This window comes from Perca fluviatilis, chromosome 6 (assembly GCF_010015445.1).
Source record: "Perca fluviatilis chromosome 6, GENO_Pfluv_1.0, whole genome shotgun sequence".
Taxonomy (NCBI): domain Eukaryota; kingdom Metazoa; phylum Chordata; class Actinopteri; order Perciformes; family Percidae; genus Perca; species Perca fluviatilis.
Window position 1 is genome coordinate 31,904,173 of NC_053117.1, and position 21,585 is coordinate 31,925,757.

The following is a 21,585-nucleotide window of genomic DNA, read 5'->3' on the forward strand; positions in this document are numbered from 1 at the left end:
AAGAAAGAAAGAAAGAAAGTGGCTTAATCTATTGGCTTATGAATAAATTAAATAAACACACCAATATGCTTGATGGTCTTAAAATAGTCATTATCTCAATGCATGCCTCATTTCTTTTTTATGAAATATAACTGCACAAACATTATTTTCTCCAACACATGCATATGTTTTCTCTTCACTAAAGCCGAGTCTGCGAGAACTTTTACTTCCACACTACGGCATCCAATAGACTTTGAGTGTGTAAAATGGAGCCAACAAGACATTTAAAAGATGTATTTTCTCTTGTGATTTCAAGAAGAAGATCTAGAAAAGGGTGCAGAGAAACATTTTGAATACTGACATATTCCATTCCTAAAACAGGTGCTAGTTATAATATTTATTTTAATCTATTTGGATAACATACACTTGATGTAAATGCAGACAAACTATGAACTGTACTATGTAGAAGAAGAAAAAACAGGACTGAAAAAAAATCAGAACTCAGTCAGGCTTAAACAAACAAAAGGCCCAGTAAAAACAGCTTTATCTTTTCATAATGAAAACAAAACAAAGTTTCTGATATCAGAAGGATGCAAATGAAGCATGACTAAACCTGTGTGTCATTTGCATGGCTTGCCTTTGAAACTCCACATGGCTATCATCAGACTTACTAAGTTAGTGTATGTAAATTAGGCCCAGCATTCAATCACTCTGGACTTGGCATATTTGTTTAGAGCTCACAATGTGTCTGTGGTAATTCATCACCTGCCAGGTGCCTATGTGTTAGAGCAGAGAGCCGCAGTAGTCAGTTTATTGATGCAACCGCTGGTCACTGCCTCCATCTGGTGTTTACTTTAAGAAAGGCACAGAGGGGCATAGACGTTTTCGAACATCTAGCCTTGAAATAGCTCCCTATCAGCTTTAATGTTTTTTGTTTCAACACTTCACTGTAGCATATGATGCTGACATTGGGTGGAATAGTCAGACGATGTTGTCTGTGGTTTCACCATTTATTCAAAAGGAAACAAAACAGATGCCTTTTCCAGTTTTTTTTCTTCTTCTTTTTTTTTTTTTTACATACACATTGAAATCTATCTCTAAAATAATTAGGCTAAGGTGCAGTGTTCCTCCCTGTGTTAAAGAGCTATTATTCAAGTTTAGCTATTGCATAGCGTATGTGTCTAACAAACCACGGTGGCAGAATTCAACTACAATGTAAAAATACGAGTCCTTCATTCATAATTCTACTAAAGTAAAAGTGCAGAAGTATTATTAGCAACACGTAGGCCTACTTAATGCACCAAAGTGAAATGGCTTATTATGCAGCAGAAACGCAACCCTCAGTAGGCTATTGGATTTGTATTGGTGATACTAATATGTTTGATCATATGTTATAAGATTGTTAGATTACGTATGTAAAATTGCAATCTGCAAAGTAGCCTAACTGTTAACTGCAGCTGTAAAATAACTACTGAGGAGAAAAAGTACAATATGTCTCTCTTAAATGTTGTGGAGTGGAAATACTCAGTGCTTTGTTGTAGTTGTATTCCACCAGTGCCATAACTAACTTTAAATAGCTAGACATTAATGTTAATCTCAATAGTTAAAGCAACGAAATAAATAAGATTTAGGCTATTTATCTATTTTTAAAAGCAGGAAGAGGGTTTAGCACAACATCAGATACAAACCTCTTTCCCATTTGCACTAGTGCTTATCACAGAATTAAACACAAGTTATTACATTGTTATTTTAATTTCATCATGGTTGACATTATCTCCAAGTTTGTATTAAACGTTTGCATGTGTATCGTCTTGTTTGAAGTGGTCAGTCAACCAGAAAGTGCACAGCAGTGGTTACAGAGGCAGATACACGACCAAGAAACAAAATGAGAAGATTGTCGTGTGATCCAGCCAATCACTGTTGAGGGGGGCGGGATTTCCGGCGACATTGACAAATCAGTAATGGCGACACAGAAACACTTGAACATGTCAGCAAAACAACACTGAGGGGGAGTGAACTTTTGGACAGCAGTCATATTTTGAAGAAACATTACAATTTTTCAATCTAATTGTGTGCTGTTACAGGTCAGCCGAAAGGTAAATTGACTTACGGCGCTTCGTTTGTGATGCATATTGACATGTAACTACTCATCGTTCAGCTAACCGTCCAAACTTTCTGACAGTTCGCTAGCTGGAGATTCTGGACTAGCTAGCAGGCTAGTTGCTGTGCTAGCTAACGTCAGCTAGCTAGCTACTGTAGCTGTTAGCTAAGTTCCCCAACGATCGAGCGAAGTAGACGGCCTAAAGCGACATACTTGTTTTGTTTTGTTGAATTGTTTGCTTCTAAATCTAATATGAAAGTTGAGTTTTGTCTCTTTAAATACTGCCAAGGTCATGTCATGAGCTTGACTTTCATTTAAACATTGATCTTGCCTGCATATCCGTGATGGCCCCCAGTTTTTGGGGAAGCCATGATCCAATCAGAGTTAACGTTAACGTTAGTTCTACGGAGTGATACCGTTAGGTTACCAAGCTAACGTCACTGTAACTGTACATGTCAGAAAACAACGATGTGACGCCAATGTTAACCTATGTATATAACCTGTATCGCGCTATTTTTTCCGTTTGTTATTGGTGATTGATTTATTTAGACATCGGTTTTACACACACACACACACACACACACACACACACACACACACACACACACACACACACACACCTACACCTACAAATGATACTGTAAACATAATTAATATAAATCAATGTAAATGTTGTGTTGATGTTCATATTACTATTTATTGTCTACTGTCCGAATATTTGGACACATTGTATGTTGATGCTTTGGCAACATTGTATTGAAAGGTTCATGCAAATAACGCCCCATTTAATTTAATTAAATTGAGTTGGATTGTTTTAACGCTGTAATTGCGGTCTGTTTTTCAAACATTTACCTCTGCTGGGAATAAGGTGACAGCGTTGATAGTAGTCGTAATTAAAGTACTGACAGCCTTTCTATAGAATACCAGAGAGATGAGTCATTGTGTTATGCAGCCATATGCCTCTGTGCTTTGACAGCAGGAAGTAATAGACTGATTGTTTGTAGTTTGACAAACAAAAGTGGTCAGTCGGACTGATGCTATGGTAGATGGAAAGATGTGCAGTGATGGCACAGTCTGAGCAGTTGGAAGTAATAACCACAGAAGACATTTGTTTACACAAAGGTTTGCTGTACACATACCAAATACAGCTCTGTATGTCTGTAAAGTATATGTTATGGATGATTTATTTCTTATCTTGTTGTTGTAGGTGTTGTTTTTACTTAGGGTTTTTTTTTTAACTGGAGAATACATTTAAACCTGTCAGGCCTAAAGATGCACACTCTACTGATGTGAAGCACTAGCTATGATTTACATATTCTTTATGGAGTTTTACTTCTATTGACAGTGGACAGTAGAGAGGGAGATTATTGGGGAATGACATGCTAAATGGTGAGATTATATGGCACACATAACACCCAAAGCAAATATTTTTACTACATAGTAATAATAATAAATTGAATTTATATAGCGCTTTTCACGAACTAAAAGTCGCTTAAAATAATAATGTACACATAAATGCTACAGAAATAGCAGCACCAATACAATGAAATCATGTCCAATGAAGCAGGAGCGTGTTAAAGAGAAGCATTATTTAATTTATCTCATACATGCCATGCAACTCAAAACCGAAATGAAAGACAATTTAAACAACAGTTAAAATATAAAAATACATTACATTTATGGTGGTATTGGACTTGTGTTTTTTGCATGGCATTAAAAAATGTCCCTCCTTTTTCCTCTGAAGCTGTCTGGTATGCTCCCAGGAATTCAGTAGATGTCCACCCCTTCCGACACATCAGGTGGTATGTCCCATCCTGGCCCTTCTCCAGGGGCAGGTCTATCCCCAGGGCCCATCTTGGGCCCCAGCCCTGGACCGGACCCCTCCCCAGGCTCTGTTCACAGTATGATGGGACCCAGTCCTGGACCTGGAACACCCAACGCACCTCATGGCATGCAGGGTCAGGGACAAAGTGAATACTCTCAGGACAGCATGTATCCCATGCAGAAGGTACAGTGTGCCCTCTGCTGTGAGGAGTATTTTGAAGGCGCTCCTGCTCAAGGACAGTGTTGTAGTAGTTATTTTATATCTCTGTGATGTCTTCAACAGGCTTAGTTGTTACTGTTAAGGTTTAATTAGACACTTGTTACAAGAGGGACAGACCGATATATCAACCTATATTGTATTATTGAAGATATATCACATCTGTGCATGTTGCCCGATAAGGCAAAAATCTATTTAATATAATTTAGAAAGTGTTGGCCTATTCTTTTCTTTGTCACTTATCATCTGTTGATAGTTCAAATACCTAAATAAACGAAAAGCAATTCAAACTGAAAAATCCATTCAGACAATGTGTGGAAATCTACAAGGGGCAGTATATCTCTGCTTGTGTGTGTGTTTTTATCTTCTTTTAAGATATATATCTATGCTTTTAGCGAGAGCGTCTTGACAATTTTGGCATGTAGCACCTAAAAAATATAGCTACATAGCCAGTTGTTTATTTCCCTCTTTCGCCCACAAAAATGTGACTGATGATAAATAGCAAGAGAAATGTGGTTTGGCTCTGCGCAAGAGGTGAGATGAGTCATTTAACTTGAATACCAACAAAATTAATTACATTTTTAATATGTATGATGATTATATTATTATAATCATTCAGTTTTGTAGATGTTGATTTTAGGGTTGCATTAGAAATCGCAGTTTGAGGTAAAAATGTGTTGTGTACAATGTTTTTTCTATTTTCAGACCATGGAGGGTATGAATGAGAAGACCATGGCAGATGCGATGCACTTTGGTCACATGAAAGGTGTTGGGATGAGATCTCTGCATAGTGGTATGGGGCCTCCACAGAGTCCGATGGACCAGCACAGCCAAGGTATCGTATCAATTTGTTTCTCTTTAGCTTGTGTCCCCTTTAAACAATCCCCAGTGACAGTTTGCATATATCTACAGATTATAACCAGGCCAGTCAAATGGTAATTATTCATACTCATACAGTTTTATTGTAATACCTTTGACAGGTTGCAAGTGTAAAAATAACCCAGTCATTAACAAGAAAAAAGCAAAGATTAGCAAAGTCTTAAACAAACAACCTGTTTTTTCTTTTCTTGCGCCCCCTTAGCTCAATTGTATGACCCCTAAAGTGGGCTCCGATCCCCAGGTTGGGAACCATTGCTGTAAGGGTACTAATGTAAATACCTGGTTACGTAAAATCATTAAAACTCCTTCCTGTCTACTGTAGGATACATATCCCCCCATCCATCCCCCATGGGTGTCCATGAGCATGCCTCTAGTCCCATGTCAGGAGGTGGAGGTGGTAGGGGACCCACACCGCCCCACATGCCTTCCTCCCAGTCAGGCCCCATGATGCCCATGGATCCCCAGTCAGCTGTGCCCAACATGTCCAACATGAGCCAGCAGGGCCGTGGACCTTCTGCTTTCAGTCCGGTCCAGCTGCAGCAGCTCAGAGCTCAAATCCTGGCCTACAAGATCCTAGGCCGTGGGCAACCCCTGCCTGAAAACCTCCAACTGGCTGTTCAGGGCAAGAGGAGTCTACCCACAATGCAACAGCAGCAACAACAGCAGCCGCAGCAGCAGGCACCAATTGCTAGTCCTTACAACAGGCCTCCAGGTAAGTTGATACAGTTTTACAGTGATACAAACTGGTTAACTTGATCTTTAGTGTGACTTTGTTACCCGATGCAACAGCTCTGAGCACACTTGACACTTTAATATGAGCTTTGTGTCCTCCATGAAATGTGAGTCAGGCCACCTCAATACGTGGATGGTTCATATCTCAATGTGGCCAAGATTTTGACCTGAGAGCACCAACACCTGTAATGTAACCTGGCAGTTGATGTTGCCTGGCATGAACAGGGTGTCAGCTTGCACTCAGAAGACAGGTGTAATCATGACCAGAGATCTTGATCAATTTGAGCTTCTCAAATCCAAATCATTTTTAGTTGTTGAAAATGTTTTTCATGGTAAGAATCACAATTTTGGTGTCAAATAAACAGTCAATATTTTTGGGATTTCTAAGATTCATTTTTTATAAATGTCTGTTTGCTTATAATATTAGGAAACAATCTCATATCTGATGAGATTTCACTCAGGTGGTGTTTATATTGCTGATTTTTTGGAGGCCTTCTGTGGTAAATTATGTAAAAGGTTATTCCACCTACTCTCCATATATTGTCAGGTACAACATTTAACATTTTTCTTGCGGGGTTCTTAAAAAAGGTCTAATGCAAAGGATAATGGTATAGATTGTTTGGTATAATTACAAAATATTTAGACTAAAACTAATTTAGTAATATAATATTTTCACCAAAGATTAATCTTCAGATTTTTTATTTATTTATTTACAATTAATAAAATAATCGCTCCGTCAATGCAAGAAAATTGTAATATATAATAATGATTATTTTAACAGCAAAATCACAACATTTTGAAGAAATTAAAAACACCTTTTTCAAACTATAGCAACCGTCCCATCAAAGGCTTACATTATCTGTTTACTTTGCAAAAATAATTATTAAAATATGAATTGTTATTGTGTTGGAAGGTATGCCAATGGCACCTTTGGGTGGTCCCCAGTCAAGTCCCTGCCCTACCCCAACCATGCAAGGACACAATCAAAGCACAGGACCCAAGCCTTGGTCTGATGGTAAGTAAGTACTGTATAAATGTAGAGTTAACAGTAAGTGTAGACTAAAGTCACAGTGAGCTGCATCAGCTTTGACTTACAATACACCTTTTTATTCTAAATATCCATAATCTAAAGTGTGAGTGAAAGGTTTGAGACTGACCAAACTACACCCAGCTGTTAGATGTGTAGTCTTGCGTCAGATTCTCTTTGATGAGACTGCGCGGAATAGTGTGGAAAAATGCTGCAAAACAAGGTTGACTTAAATACAGTGTAACAGCACTGGCTTTGAAGACTTCTGCCCCGAAACACAATATGAATAGGTTTGCTGGTCATCTGGACAGCCCCTCTGGACAACTATAATTTTCTATTAAAACTGGGAAAGATAGAGTACAATACTGTTGCAACACCCACAGTAATTTTATGGAAATGTGGTCAAAATATTATGATTAATACATGTTATAGTGAAAAATCCCATTAGGATGAAACATCAAAGTCTGTGAGTCTAAAAAGTCATCAGTTCTTTGTCACTGAAGCAGCTGTTTTCAGTTCTTTTTTTCTTTTGGTGGCATTAAAAATGTATTCTTTGATTTCCAAGCTTTTTAAGCTTTTTTTTTATTTTATATATATTTCATATAAACATTAGACCTTACGTCAGGGGTCCCTGGTGGAAGGACTCATAGCTGTCATAAAAATTAAAGGATTGATCAACCTCTGATGGATTTTATTCATTGAGAACCATCCCAGTTGTTTGTAGCTCTTAAAGTATACTCATAATAATTTATATGATCCTTCTGAGTTTTTAGGTCTCACTGAAATTACATGAAAAATAGGGTTTGAAAATATGGGAAAAAATAATACAGCAATATCCTTTTTATATATTGAAATATATGCATTCCCTGTCTAGTGGCTTAATGTGGATACTTTTTCAATCATAACCCTTCAGCATTATTTTACAGTTTTCACCATATAGGTACAGGTTAACGGTGCATTATAAAAACATGTTTTAAAACGGGTCTTCAACATTTTTTAAGCCAAGGACCCCTTAACTGAAAGAGAGATGAGCAGGGACCTCCTACTACATATATTGTATAAAATGAAATGGCATATTAAACTGGGCCTACAATAATGTGTAGGGCGGCCTAAAGCCTTTATACATACCTTTTTTTGCATAGGATACTGAGCTATTAAAATAGCCTAATAATTGTTGGCATGATTTTATAAATCATGTTTTAATGTTAAACATGTTGGCACAGTGAATCCTTAGGATTAACTGTATCTGTGGACGGCCTTAGTGACTACCTTACCTATAGGCCAGTAAGCAGTGGGGATTTATATTTGCTAATATGTTGGATTTATGTTAAAGTGCCCTTATGATGAAAAAAACACCTTTTCTGGGATTTGGGGTGTTCTTTTGTGTCTCTGGTGCTTCCACATGCATACAAACTTTGAAAAAAAAATCCATCCATGCTGTTCTGATTGAGATATGGTTTCTGAATGTGTCCTGCCTTCAGTCTCTGGGTGAGCTGTTCAAAATCGGCACGGCTTTCTACATCACAAGCCAAAACGAGGTGGCTAACCGCAACCGTTAGCTGATAGCGTTAGCATGCTAATGCTAACACTACTGCTAGCATGCTACCTCGTTCTCAATAGCAAAGCACTGCTACAACACACACAAGTTCACCATAATCTACAAAAGAACTACTTACATGTGCGCCCTCATTTAGAAGTCTCCCAGCTGATCCTGCCTTGTAACTGACCGAAGTTGGAGAAACAGGCTTTCTTTCACTGTCTCTAGAGTTAGCTAGCTGACATGATCTACATCTGAGCTACTGCGCATGTGCGAGTGCAATCAAAGATAGTACAGAAGAAGAAGATGAAAAGAGGTCTCACTCTGTAGCTAAAACAGAGACCAGGTGAAAAGAGGATCTGCAGCAGTGAGAGAGAGCTGTGCAGTAAAACAAAAATATGGTGTTTTTTGAAAATTAAACCATGTAAACCTATTCTGGTACAACCTTAAAATACAATTATGAACCTGAAAATGAGCATAATATGGGCGCTTTAAGACTTTTTCATTTTTGAAAAAACTTTCAAAGTTTTAAAGTTTAACAAATATTTTGAGAAAATCGGAAATAATAGTCAAATACACACCAATTAAAAGAGATTTAAAAAAGCAAGATACAAAAAGAACTGTACAAAACGGTATAAATACTGCATTGACTTCCTAATTTTTTATAGTAGTCAAAACAGCAATAGGTCATGGAAGGTGCTCTGATGGTAAAATGGTCCCAGGTGAGGAAACAAACTTTTTTGAAAGATGTCTACATCTAGATTAAAGAGGAACCTTGGAGTGAGGGAAAACATATGGAAACAGGGACGCTCTCTTGGAGCAAGGCCTTGGAGGGGAAAGGCCAGTAATGTTACGTGTAGGTGTCTGGTCCGCTGCCAGTCCGTTTGTGAAAATGAAAAAAATATTGGTACTTGTTTCACTGAATTGAGGAAACCCTGGTTGATAAGTACCTGCCTCCCTGTGTGGGTAAATGGTCACTTTCTCTGCAGATCTGTCCATGTTGAGCCCCATGGTAAACTTACAAGCTGAAAATTGTTTTCAGCTAAGATATTGATTGTAAAAACCACATTGTATTGTTTTGTTAAAGTATTAGTATTATTGCATAAGATTAAAAACAACATCATCAGGACCAAAAATCAAGAAGAAGACTGGTGTGTGGTTGAAGGCTTTTTAAATGTTGTACTTCAACGAAGCAGTGTTATGCTTACCCATGCATCAGGAGCACAGTCATCAGATCCAGATGGCACTGGACTGAACAGCCTCTTTTTTTTTTTATATTTGTACATATGTTCACAGATGTATAAATGCATAGTATATCGTCATCAAATAACTTCTCATGATTCTTTTGTGATTTCGATCATGTCTGTATTCACGTGCTCCACTGAGAAGTGACCCAATAACAGATAAAGTCTTTGGTCTCTAGGTCAGGGTGGTGAAAATCAAGCCAATGCTCAGAAGCACCTCACCCCTGTTCCCAGTGGACGCCCGTCCCCTGCACCACCTCAGGTCTCGGCTGTGCCAGCTGGGCCCATGCCAGGCAGTTCGGTGACCCCTCAGCCTCCCGGGCAGCAGGTGTCCCCCATGCTTCAGATGCAGAAACAGAACCGCATTACACCAATCCAGAAGCCCCAGGGCCTGGACCCAGTGGGGATCCTGCAAGAGCGAGAGTACAGGTACATTAATCGTTGTCACCCATTTAACACTGGCGTCATCATACAGTACTGCATGGAAACACTGAGGGCCAGATGTATGTACATTTGTGATTGTAGCGTTATCAGCGCCATGGCCAACACTGTGATACTTCAGCTCATGTGGTATTTACCAAACCTGCAGTTCATCGGGTAATCAGCCTTTCTCCGCCCACTATACCGTAAATTGCGAACATCTTTCTATCATGGATCAGCCACCAAGTCAGTCAAAACAGCGAAAACAAAGATTTAGCGATAACAAAATTGATCTGCTCGTTCATGAGGTAACAGCTTTATGGGTGTTATTTTGGCATTAGTGGTGGGGAAATGTATGCATTGACTATTGGTGCGCTGTAGCAAAGCGTTAAAGGTGCCCTGCCACACAAAACCGTTTTTAACTTGCATTTTTTGAAATATGTTAGGTCCATATGTGTTTGTGTTATGTCATGAATGTAAAAAAATTAACTGCTACCTCCTCTGTCAGCTCTAGCCACTGAAAAGAAATAAGTGGAGAAATCGAAATTACAGAAGCTGGTCAGTCTGACGTCATGTTGCCTGAGCTCATTACTATTCATGAGCTTGCCCAGTTGCGCTGGGTAAAGGATGCTGATAGCCAGGCTCTCATTGGCTAGCTGTTAGCCAGTCAGAGTGCAGCAGCTTAGCTCGTTGAATATTAATGAGAACTGGCACAAATTGAGCTGAGTCTTCCTGTAGGCTTTCTATACCACGCTAGAATGGCTTGACATTTTCTACAAAAAATGTTACAGAGTCCATGATAGACCTTCAGACATTACCACAAAGTAATGAAATACGTGTAGCATGGCACCTTTTAAGTACTGGTGCTATGATACGAGTGCAGACTGCGATATTCCCACTGTTGATGCTATGACTGTTTGGAATGATCCTGATGCCAATTAGGGGTGGGGAATCTCTCGGCACCTCACGATTTGATTCCGATTCAGAGGCCAACGATTCGATTCTAAACCGATTATTGATGCAACAATTTTTTTATGTACATTTCCATGCATGATTTAAAAAAATATACATATAAATCTGAGTTTGCTACTCAGAGTTTGCTAATCACTTCCTAGACAAAGCAGCTAGACAAAGCTTAGATTTTGACATATACAGTATTTGTCACACACAAGTTTTAATGAAATGTTTTGTCTACTGAGGTTTTTGTTTTGTAGTCATTCCATGCTTAAGCCTTAAACATTCTTGTGAAAGTCACCTTCTCTCCCAGTAATCTTCCATGTCAGAGGCTCAGTTATGTTTAAAGGTGGATAATTGGCTTCTTAGAACATGAAACATGAGGTGGTCAGATGTAATGATAAAGTAGATGAACAGCCTATATGTGTTTTGCCTAATTATTTTATGTATGTATTTTATATTAGCTTATGTCAGAATCGAACATCGAATCGTTCTAGAAAGAATCGCAATGCATCTAAGAATCGATTATTTTTCCCACCCCTAATGCCAATATTTGTAATGTAGCGAGGAGTTTAACAACTGCTGGAATGGAATGTGAACGCTGAGTCGGAGATTCAATGTCATCTTTGATTTCTTCCAGTAACCGTAATATTGCATGGCTGCTTAATCTGTAACGCTTAATGATTTTGTGTTCACTCAGCTGAAAGAGTGTGATCCTTGTGGCAAAAATCTTTCCAGCCCGTCTCCTTGGCCTATCTTCATCTTGCTCGGATTACTGCTGCCATTTCACCAGCAGGCATATGCAAGGAAACCCGCTTGCGGCTGGTTTAAACCTGCTTTTAGGCAGAGAATTTTCACAGCAAAATAGAGGCGCGCTTTCATGGGCGGTTTTTGTACATAACGCGGAATACATAATTAGGCGCACTTTACGCTTCTCCTCCCATCTCTTTATGGGAAACTCCCACTTTTCCCTTCACCCTCCCATGAATGCATATGCATGACACGGAAAAGCGCAATTTGCCATTTTCAGGCCCCGCAACAGCCAGTCTGCGCTTTTACCTCTGTGCAGTCTGTTTGGACATACCTCACCATGCTTTTACGCACACATTGCGAAACAAATACACCTGAAGTAGGCACAAAAGCGTAAGTACATCTGGCCCTGACTGCACATACAATTCTTGAACAGGTCTTGACAACCTCCCTGGGCTACCTTAAACTACATTTAATCATTAAACCAGTCAGTAAATAACATCTTCATCATGTCATTTTGATATTATGTTTCTAAATGAACCACATCATTTACAACCCTGATGTAAAATAACACTTACCATTATCAACATTAATTGGCAGCCATGGTATTTTTAGCTTTGTAAATTTACTTTTTCTTGACTCCTAATTTCAACATAGGCTGTTACAGTCTCAAAAATCACAGATGGGTGACTTCAAATGTGTGTTTTTGTCTTGTCTGATAATGTTCAGAATCAGTTTCAAAATCATTTTAAACAATAAAATGCTCCTTATGTTTCAATCATAAACAGTGTAAAAAAAACAAATGTAAAGATGTTCAAAATAAGTATACTGTACCACAAACAAACATAAAAAAAATCTTTCTTTACTCCAACAGTTTGTGGAGCTCTGAAACAAATGGTATAATTTATAATAGTATAATTTAATATAATTTTTTCATGTCCCTCTGTGTTGAAATAGTTTGAGTTGTGATCCGATGTAATATAGCAACCATAATGTTGCACATAGAGATATGCCATATAGAGATGTGCACATATGTGCTGGTGTATTTTTTACAGTGTATGTTTTTTGCGACACATTTATGTGTTTGAGAGAATTCAGGCTTCTTTTTGCATGATGGAGTCGTTTGGGTCACTTACAGACAGACACACATGTTAGAGGTACAGGAGCACACAGAGGCAGAGATAGGTGCTCAACCTTGTATCTGCTGTATCCTCTCCTTTAAATTGATGTAATTGAGACTTAAGATGCAAATAAAGTGTTACAGAAATGAAGTCCTATTCAGTCAGATTCATGTTGTGACTGTTAACGACGCAAGGCCAACACATTTCCAGAGGGAAGTACGTGTCTGAAAAGTGCTTAACTTAAATATCTTACCTGTGAATAAAGTGAAGAGCATGTTGTGTTGGAGTGCCTATGACCTTTGGTAAAGGTGCTGTGCATACACAATGACAACGCTGATATCCACTGTGATATTAGCCTACAGGCTGAATCATTTTCTAAAAAACAGAGACCCCTTTGAATATGAGGAAGGCGCACAGCCCTGGATTTTATTGTGGCTTGTTTTCCTTCATACAACTTTAAAGGCTCTTCTTCGTCCTCTCAGATCACCTTTGACAAGCTGCATTGGTCACGAAATGCTCAGAGACCAGAGCGAGCTGCCCTCTCTTCACCTTGTAATTGTAAAATTAGGCCATCTGAACATACAGCATCCCTATGAAACTGTAACATTCGTAGTGCTACGTTCTTTATTGATAAACTTCTGAGGCCCCCTGACAGTAAAGTCAAAGCTAGAGGCTAGTGGAACAAAGTAAACAACTTGCAGCGTACCTGCCATAAATGCAGCATACAGAAACGTAGGAGCAGGCCAAGGCTATGTTCTTATATTTGTACAAAGATACTAAACTGCCTCTGATGGTGAACCATCCAAAAACTGTACTACCACTTGGAATCTTACAAAACTGTTCATACACCTGTTCTTTAGAAAGCCAAATAGGTAACAGTAGGAACAACTGATAACCAGTACTAAAAAGATTCCTCATGAAGTGATTGTATATCACACCATTCAGTAGTGTTTCCCCTATAGTTGGGGAGACACTTCTTTGCCTAAAATGTATAAACTTAATACGATTTTGTATGGCTGGGTAGTTTATACAAAAGATGACACCAATACAGTATATCACTGATTTCTTTCTAATATAGAAATCCATTATTCAGATTATTGCCCGTCTGATACTGGATTTTTGAGGCCAATACTGATATTGATATTTGGCAGTTTAAATTCTTTATTGTTTTAGTCTGTGTTTTGTATTGTTTTGTCTGTATTTATTTTGTGACTTTTGCATTTTTTGCATGTATGTATCTATTTAGATAGACATAAGTTCTCTACTGTCTTTCATGTAAGTGTTGAGTTTATTTTATTCAAAAAAAGAAAAGAAAAGCTCCATCTAGGGAGGTGCATTGCAAATTAGCTTAAGCTATACATGCTGTGGTGTGTGGCATAGCTCTATGCTACATACTTGTCCCTATACAAATAAACATAAATAAAATAAAACAATCTGATAACAATATATTGGCCCATAACATATAAAATCTATTCCAATCAATCTATCAGATAGTGTAACGCAGACACTGCAGTTTGGCATTTCTGTACTGCAATTTTGTGTTACTTATCGGCCAACATATACATCCATACCGATATATCTGCATTGAGCTAACATTGGCCGATATACAGTATATCAGCCTGGCAGATTTATCGGTCTAGCTGTAATTCAGATTATGATGTTACTGTTTACCTCCATAAGGCTTCTGATTATGTCAGGCCACTGCTCTAATATCTGCCATCAGTCAATCAACACCAATTAATCATCAACGGTGTTGATAGTCTGATAATTGTGTAAGTCATTTATCAACCACAAACTCCAAACATTTCTTGGCTCTAGTTTCTCAGATATGAGGATTTTATTATGTATAATGTTTTATATTATTGTTAATTGAATATCTGTTGACTGGACAAAACAACACATTTTAAGATGCCACCTTGAGGTCTAGGGAATTATGATGGACATTTTATTTCAAATTTTTTTATTGGCTAAACAATGAAAAAATAACTTAATAAATTTTAAAGTGAGGGTTTCCTGATAGCCGAAGGGTTTAGGTGCACACCACATAACTGCAACGTTCCCGGTTTGATTCCAGCTGGCGACCTTTGTTGCATTTAATACTCCTCCCCCAATTGTTTACGGTCTTCCTGTCCTATTCACTTAAGGCAAAAAAAAAAATAAAGATTTCTGAAGAAGATTGATAATTGCAGCCTTGATATTTTCAGTTTGGAAATTGGGCTTCACTAAACTTATACTCTTTTACTTCTAATCATTATCACTTTGTAATCAGAAAGTTCGGCTAAATTAATTCAGTATAGAGCAACTTTATTCATCCCTTTCTAGGGCAATTGTGTATCCCAGCGTGCCGTGATCGTGTGCTTTAACATTCTTCTCTGGTCTTGGAGGGATGAGGCAGTTTTGCCATCCAGACTGAGGAGGTTGAGATGGTGCCGTCTAAAAGTACACTATCTCAAGTGTCCATTTATTATGTGGTCTTTCCAGGGTCGTTGTTAGAGTTGTTACAGTTTGATTTACCATCGTCATAATGTTCCTCAGGTTGCAGGCTCGGATTGCACATCGAATCCAGGAACTGGAAAGTTTGCCAGGCTCTCTGCCCCCCGACCTGAGGACTAAAGCCACAGTTGAGCTCAAGGCACTGCGTCTACTTAACTTCCAGCGGCAGGTACACAGCAGTTGCTATGTTTCGTGTAAAATGTGACTAATTTACCACAATAACTCACAGTTGAGGGAGTTGCTGATTTCCTCATTTACTCATGCTCTTTGAATTCACACAGTAGGTGTTGTTGTTTTTTTTACCCTGGGTTTACTCTTTATGAACTATTTAAGTCCCTTAGCAGCCAAAAATGATGAAAGTGTGACATGACATTTTTTTTTCTTCTGTATAATAATGCAATTTATATAAATGTCTATCCTAGTGATATCTAGACAGTTCAAAGCATTAGATATGTGACATTTGTTTTCTTAAGTCTCTCCAGTGTCAACTGTGTGTAATAAATATTGCAAAATAACTTGATGCACATCATGTAAAGTGTCAGTAATGTAATTGCAGTAGGATCTCATTTTGCTTTTTGCCTCACGCCACCTCCAGATTTGTAATATCTTCTAATGAAGTTCACCAGCAACTCCACAACGCCATAATACAAAGTTTTCTCCAAGTTGTTGTTAATTGGATCTTTCAGGCCATTAAAAAATTATGCAGTTTGGTGCATTATTTTCAGTTCTGCTTACTGTTTGAGTTTACTGAAAACATGTACAGTTTCGACATTGCTGTACCTAATCTGTGCATATCTCCAGCTGAGACAGGACGTGGTGGCATGTATGAGGCGAGACACGACCCTGGAGACGGCCCTCAACTCCAAGGCTTACAGACGCAGCAAGCGGCAAACGCTGAGGGAGGCACGCATGACTGAGAAGCTGGAGAAACAGCAGAAGCTCGAGCAGGAAAAGAAGCGCAGACAGAAACATCAGGTGATCCACTACTACCACACAGTGTTTTATAATCAAGTTCAGAGGAGAGCACTGTGTCAGGGCTGGTTTTAAGGTTTAGGAACAAAATGGTCCAGTTTAGTCTTCAGTATTGAACCAGTGCAGCCGCAGAACAGCTTTGCAACATGTGTTTTTCTAGTTGTTGCATTCATTTTTCATCAATGCCCTGGAAACAAGTGCTGTCATAATAACTGGGATTTAATACTGAATATAGTTGCAAATCACTATTACTTTAAATTTCCAATTTACTTTCCATTTCCGCTACTTTACCAAATGTTTTCTGCAAGCTGCAACAGGAAAAGTCAAAAAAAAGAGAAAAAATTGAAACGGACGTCAGTGGTCTATTTCTTGACAGTGGACCTCCAAAATCAGAACAAAAATGTAGGCGGCAGCATTAAACAGTTGAAGAAGAAAGTGGAGTTTGGCAACACAGCACGTCATGATCTCTTTTCATATTGTTCAGCGTTCGCAAATTAGCATTTAGACTAAAACAAGTTTTGTGTTTTTTCAGGAATATCTCAACAGTATTCTTCAGCATGCAAAGGACTTTAAAGAGTATCACCGCTCAATGTCCGGTAAAATGCAGAAACTCACCCGAGCTATCGCCACCTGGCACACCAACACAGAGCGGGAACAGAAGAAGGAGACCGAGAGAATCGAGAAGGAGAGGATGAGGAGACTCATGGTAAGAGCTTGAAAATCTAAATAAACATTATATCACACCTTTTAAAAGTAAATGTTTCACAGTCCTATATGGCGTACGAATTTTACCTGATAACGGTGAAACTTTTGGTTCTTTATTGGAGTTTATTATGTGAGGCACCTGTCTATAAAACATTTTAGATACTCACTCATGCTTATCAGAGAACCAGGGTTATATCCATAACCTTAAGTTTTGTATTAAGTAGAGACTATTTATTTACAGTATTTAATTAATAGGTGTCTTACAGATAACTGATCTTGATTTAATATGTTTCGTATGTGCTACAACACTGATTGGGTATATTAGGTTGATACATTAGCACACCAGAGCTACAGATCTAACTGGCTTTGAATGAATATTATGAAGCTATAGATAATACTTTTTGCCGATGGTTGTCCTCAAGAAGTTCTGGTCCTCTTCCGCCATTAACATCCTGTCACCATCCCCCCCCGCCCCACTCAGGCAGAAGATGAAGAAGGCTACCGAAAACTAATTGACCAAAAGAAGGACAAGCGTCTGGCCTACTTGCTGCAGCAGACGGATGAATACGTGGCCAACCTCACAACCCTTGTGTATGAACACAAAGCTGCCCAAGCTGCCAAGGAGAAGAAGAAGAAGAAGAAGAAAAAGAAGGTAGGAAGATAGGAAGATAAATGGTCAAATGGTGATCATTTACAGGATGATCAGGTTGCTTTATGCTGACAGATGTCAGATTTGTATTTTGCTAGTTTCTGAAAAACATCTATTCCTTTTTGGTCAAAACACAGTACAATGAGGTTGGGGCTCATGTTCTTTCAGTGTTGCTGCGTGTCTGTCCTTACATAAAGTCAATCCAACCCTCCCTAGGAGCACTGACCACCAATTGTGGCAGGAATTATGCCTTAAAAGCACTTCAATCTCATGGTTCATTATTTTGTTTATTTCAAACCTCTTCCAGAATGACAATGTGGTAATTGTCAAGGATGACTTTACCTCCTTGTGACTTAAAGCATTAAAAGGGTCTCAAACTCAATGTCATGGTGGACTGAGAGTACCCCGACATAATTTCACACCTTCTGTCAGAGAGGCAGAACTAATCATTGAACTCATCTGGTGTCGTCTTTGACTGGACACAAAGCACACTACATGACCTTTGATAATCCTGTTGAAGAGCTCTTCCTTGCTCTTTAAACAGAGTAATGGAGGAAACAGTGTTATAGCCCCTTGTATAGCCAACCATTACTGAGAGATTATCTAATGCTGGTGTTACCTATACTTAAAACATACCTTACGTTTAACAACATTTGTAATGGTATGTCAGCTAAATGGGTTTCCATGTCTAGATGGCGGATGGAGATGGCGAAGGCCCCAGTGCCATTGGACCTGATGGAGAGGTGAGCTGCAGAGCTTTAAGTTGTTATATTTTCCCTTTTTTCCCCCCATTTTGTCATGTCATTAACATTGAGTACCTGCTGTGTACCTATTGGTTTTAAAGCTGCTATAAACAAGATTTTTACAATAACGATGTGAAAATAATATAGCTATGTGAAACGGGTCGCACATAGTAATAAACTGACCGAAAATTATCACCTAAAACTGCAGTTCCCCTCTGTATAGTAGAGCTTTATAGTAGGTTTCAGCTCATTGTTTGGCTGGTTGGCCCACAACTTTACTGTTGTGATTCACACAGCGTCGTTTCGGCCACAGAATGTAGCTGTTTTCAGTGACAAGGCACTAACAACCCATTGTACACGTTGTCCAGCACCAAATGGTTTGCGACGTTCTGGTGAACATAGTGGAACATTTAGCAGCTAAAGAGCCAGATATTTCCCTCGGGAGTTGTCAGAGACCAAAACCAGAGCTATGAGAGAGTGAATATTGGACTTTCATTCATCAGATGGACAGAAACGCAAGTCCAAATAAATGATAGAATAAGTTGCTTCGTAACTGCTGGATGTGTAAATAAGTAACTGTTGATGTAGATGATGTCAATGTTGTGTTCACATACTTGTTTCTCCTGCCCCCAGTTGGCCAAAAAACAGTTATTGCAGGTTTAAAGGGTATTACAAATTTCACATTCTTACCTGATTTATAGATGGATCTCAGTCTGTAATTTAGTCCTTTGTTCTTCGAAGATATTTACCTGCTGCACGATTTGGACAAAAGTCATATTGCGATTTACAATACTGCGATTGCGATATAATGGTATCATGAGTCTACTTGCTTGATTATCAAGGAAAATGCACAAAATACAAAATTTGGAATTGTGTATTTCTCAGCTTGAACATACACAGTTAAACGAGCATAAAGAGAAAAACCTAAAAAAGTGCACTGCAAGTGTACTTTTTAAATAACTTAATAACCACATTCACTAACAAAAGAAATCTTATCGAAATAGACATGTTTGCTTTGCTTAACAGTACAAATGAAATAAATAGAACAATAAATAAAAAAAATGTAATTCTTACAAAATACATATATTATAAAGAATGAAGAACTTTTGTGGATGTTGTTAGGACGGTAGCGCTTAATATATCCATGGGGTAGATTATTCAGATGGCAGATTCAAAGTATAGATTCGACACAGAACCACAAGTGAGAGTGAGAACGTAATGTGCGTTTGTTGAAGCAAGAGAGGAGAGCGACTGTGAGCAGTGTCGGACTTAGGCTGAATCTCATTTCTCTGTCTTATCCCTTCCACTTACCCCTACCCCTTCGTCTTACCCCTAGTCCTTGTCCCTCGAAACCGAGTGGTAAGGGGTAGGGGTGAAAACATACCCCTATGAAATGAGAAACCACTTGGTTACGTCATCATACATACTGTTTGCAATAACTATTTCTATACACACTGCATGGTGTGTTGTATATCTGTCTCAGTTAATCACTGAATGTCATTGATGTTCAGAAACACTTTCTTTGTTAACACAAATCTGTCTTTATTGCCCAATAAAGTAAACATAACATTATTACAACTATTAGAACCATAACTTACATGTCACACACATTTAAAAAAGGCACTCAAATGTATAAAACTAAAAAAAGACACACAAGATCACAAACAAAAAAACAACAGCTATTCTGAAATTCCAGACCACAGTCTGATGCCTGTTGGCCAGTAACCTTTCCCTCCAACCCCATTTCTTTCATTTGTGTCCTGTATCATAACCAACAACAATGTACAGGTGCATGAACAGAAATTAATTCCACATGATTACAATAATACAGTACCAATACAATAATGAATGGCTACAACATGAACACAGAAACTTCTGCTCGTTTTCAGCCTGAAAGTGGATGAGCTGCCGGGTTTCCTCATGCGTCCCTGTGTGTGATACAGGACGGTAAATGTAAAGCACGTATCGATGTCTCCAAAGCAAGTAGTGTTATGCAAGGATATCAAACGAAATTCGCTGCTAATGGAGTTTAGTTAAAACTGTAAACATGCATGGAGTCCATTCAAGGCAGAGAAATGCGGTACTGTTGTGCAAATAAGCAATGTCACGTTAGCGTTAGCGTAGCAAACTAGCCGAAAATACTTACATTTATGGGTCTCTCTGGTTGCCATTGTTGCCGGCTGCGCAGTGTATTCTGGGTACCCCTTGCTTTCAAGTAAGCTTGCGACTTTGCTTAAAACCAAGGGGTATCTACCCCTTCCCCTTAGCCCTACCCCTCGATCAAAACGAGATTTGGGATAGCCCTTACTCTCACGTGAATGCGCAAAACTAAGGGGAAGGGGAAGGGGTAAGACAGAGAAATGAGCGTAGCGGCTGTGTGAGGGAAAAGCAAGAGGAAAGTGAGTGAACGGAGAACAATAAAAACACCAAGCTTCTTAAGACACGATGGCTTCCTCTCTTGTTAATACTGTCTGTAAAGTGGAGACTACAGTGCACACAGAGACTAGAGTGTCAAGCTATGCACACAGCACACACTTTTTGCAGTTGGTAATCGCACAGAGTGACATCACTATTGCAATTAGATTATTCGTGCAGCCCTATGCTCAGTCTTCCAAATGTGCGTCAGATCAAACAGTACTTATCCTTTCAGAGGCACACTGCACCCTAGGTGATAGTACAGCCGAAGCAAATTGCACATCTTGTAAGTAATACAACAATAAAAAAATGGAAATCTGCTGTGTTTGTTCTCGCTCACAGTTTCCCTCAGCCTTTAATTGTGCTCTCCCTCCTTTTTCTACTATTAGAAATGGATATGCCAAGGTCTCAATGGCCCATTTTGGAACAAACACTCATTAATGTTCCAGCAGTTGTTTATCCTTTTAACAGGGCTGTGGAAGTCCCAGATGTTGGATTCTAATGAATGGATTTGGAACTGGGGTTTATTATCCCTCCTAGTTCCATTTGAAACAATGATTCATTAAAGGAAAAACAGAACTTGAAGTCATGTCAAGTAAAATCGTCTGAATTTGAATACAGGCAGAAATACACGCCAGATAATTTCTGTTTTTTTGTCATAATGATGCAATTGTCAGGTGAGGTCAGCTTTATATTTACTAGGGTTGGGCAGTCGGATCTATTTTGCCGGTCTGGCATTGTTAAAAGCGACTGTGATTATCAAAAGATCATTACCACCGCACACAGACCTGCCACTCCACCAGAAACCTCTCCTGTAAATTCA

At 38.7% G+C, this 21,585-nt stretch overlaps 1 protein-coding gene across 3 annotated transcripts in view; it reads left to right on the forward strand.

The window, feature by feature from the left end:
- Positions 1-1,949: 1,949 nt before the first annotated feature.
- The window catches only part of smarca2 (SWI/SNF related, matrix associated, actin dependent regulator of chromatin, subfamily a, member 2), a 60,613-nt gene continuing 40,977 nt past the window's right edge, over positions 1,950-21,585 (forward strand). For 2 of the 3 annotated variants that reach the window (XM_039802942.1, XM_039802944.1), the window contains exons 1-11: positions 1,950-2,075; positions 3,825-4,088; positions 4,827-4,956; positions 5,323-5,712; positions 6,646-6,747; positions 9,720-9,969; positions 15,321-15,447; positions 16,080-16,253; positions 16,783-16,956; positions 17,437-17,607; positions 18,297-18,347. In XM_039802942.1, coding sequence (XP_039658876.1) covers positions 3,855-4,088; positions 4,827-4,956; positions 5,323-5,712; positions 6,646-6,747; positions 9,720-9,969; positions 15,321-15,447; positions 16,080-16,253; positions 16,783-16,956; positions 17,437-17,607; positions 18,297-18,347 — 1,803 coding nt within the window. In that variant the 5' untranslated portion in view covers positions 1,950-2,075; positions 3,825-3,854. The remainder of the gene's footprint in view (positions 2,076-3,824; positions 4,089-4,826; positions 4,957-5,322; positions 5,713-6,645; positions 6,748-9,719; positions 9,970-15,320; positions 15,448-16,079; positions 16,254-16,782; positions 16,957-17,436; positions 17,608-18,296; positions 18,348-21,585) is intronic. The other variant, XM_039802945.1, reaches the window with a different exon arrangement.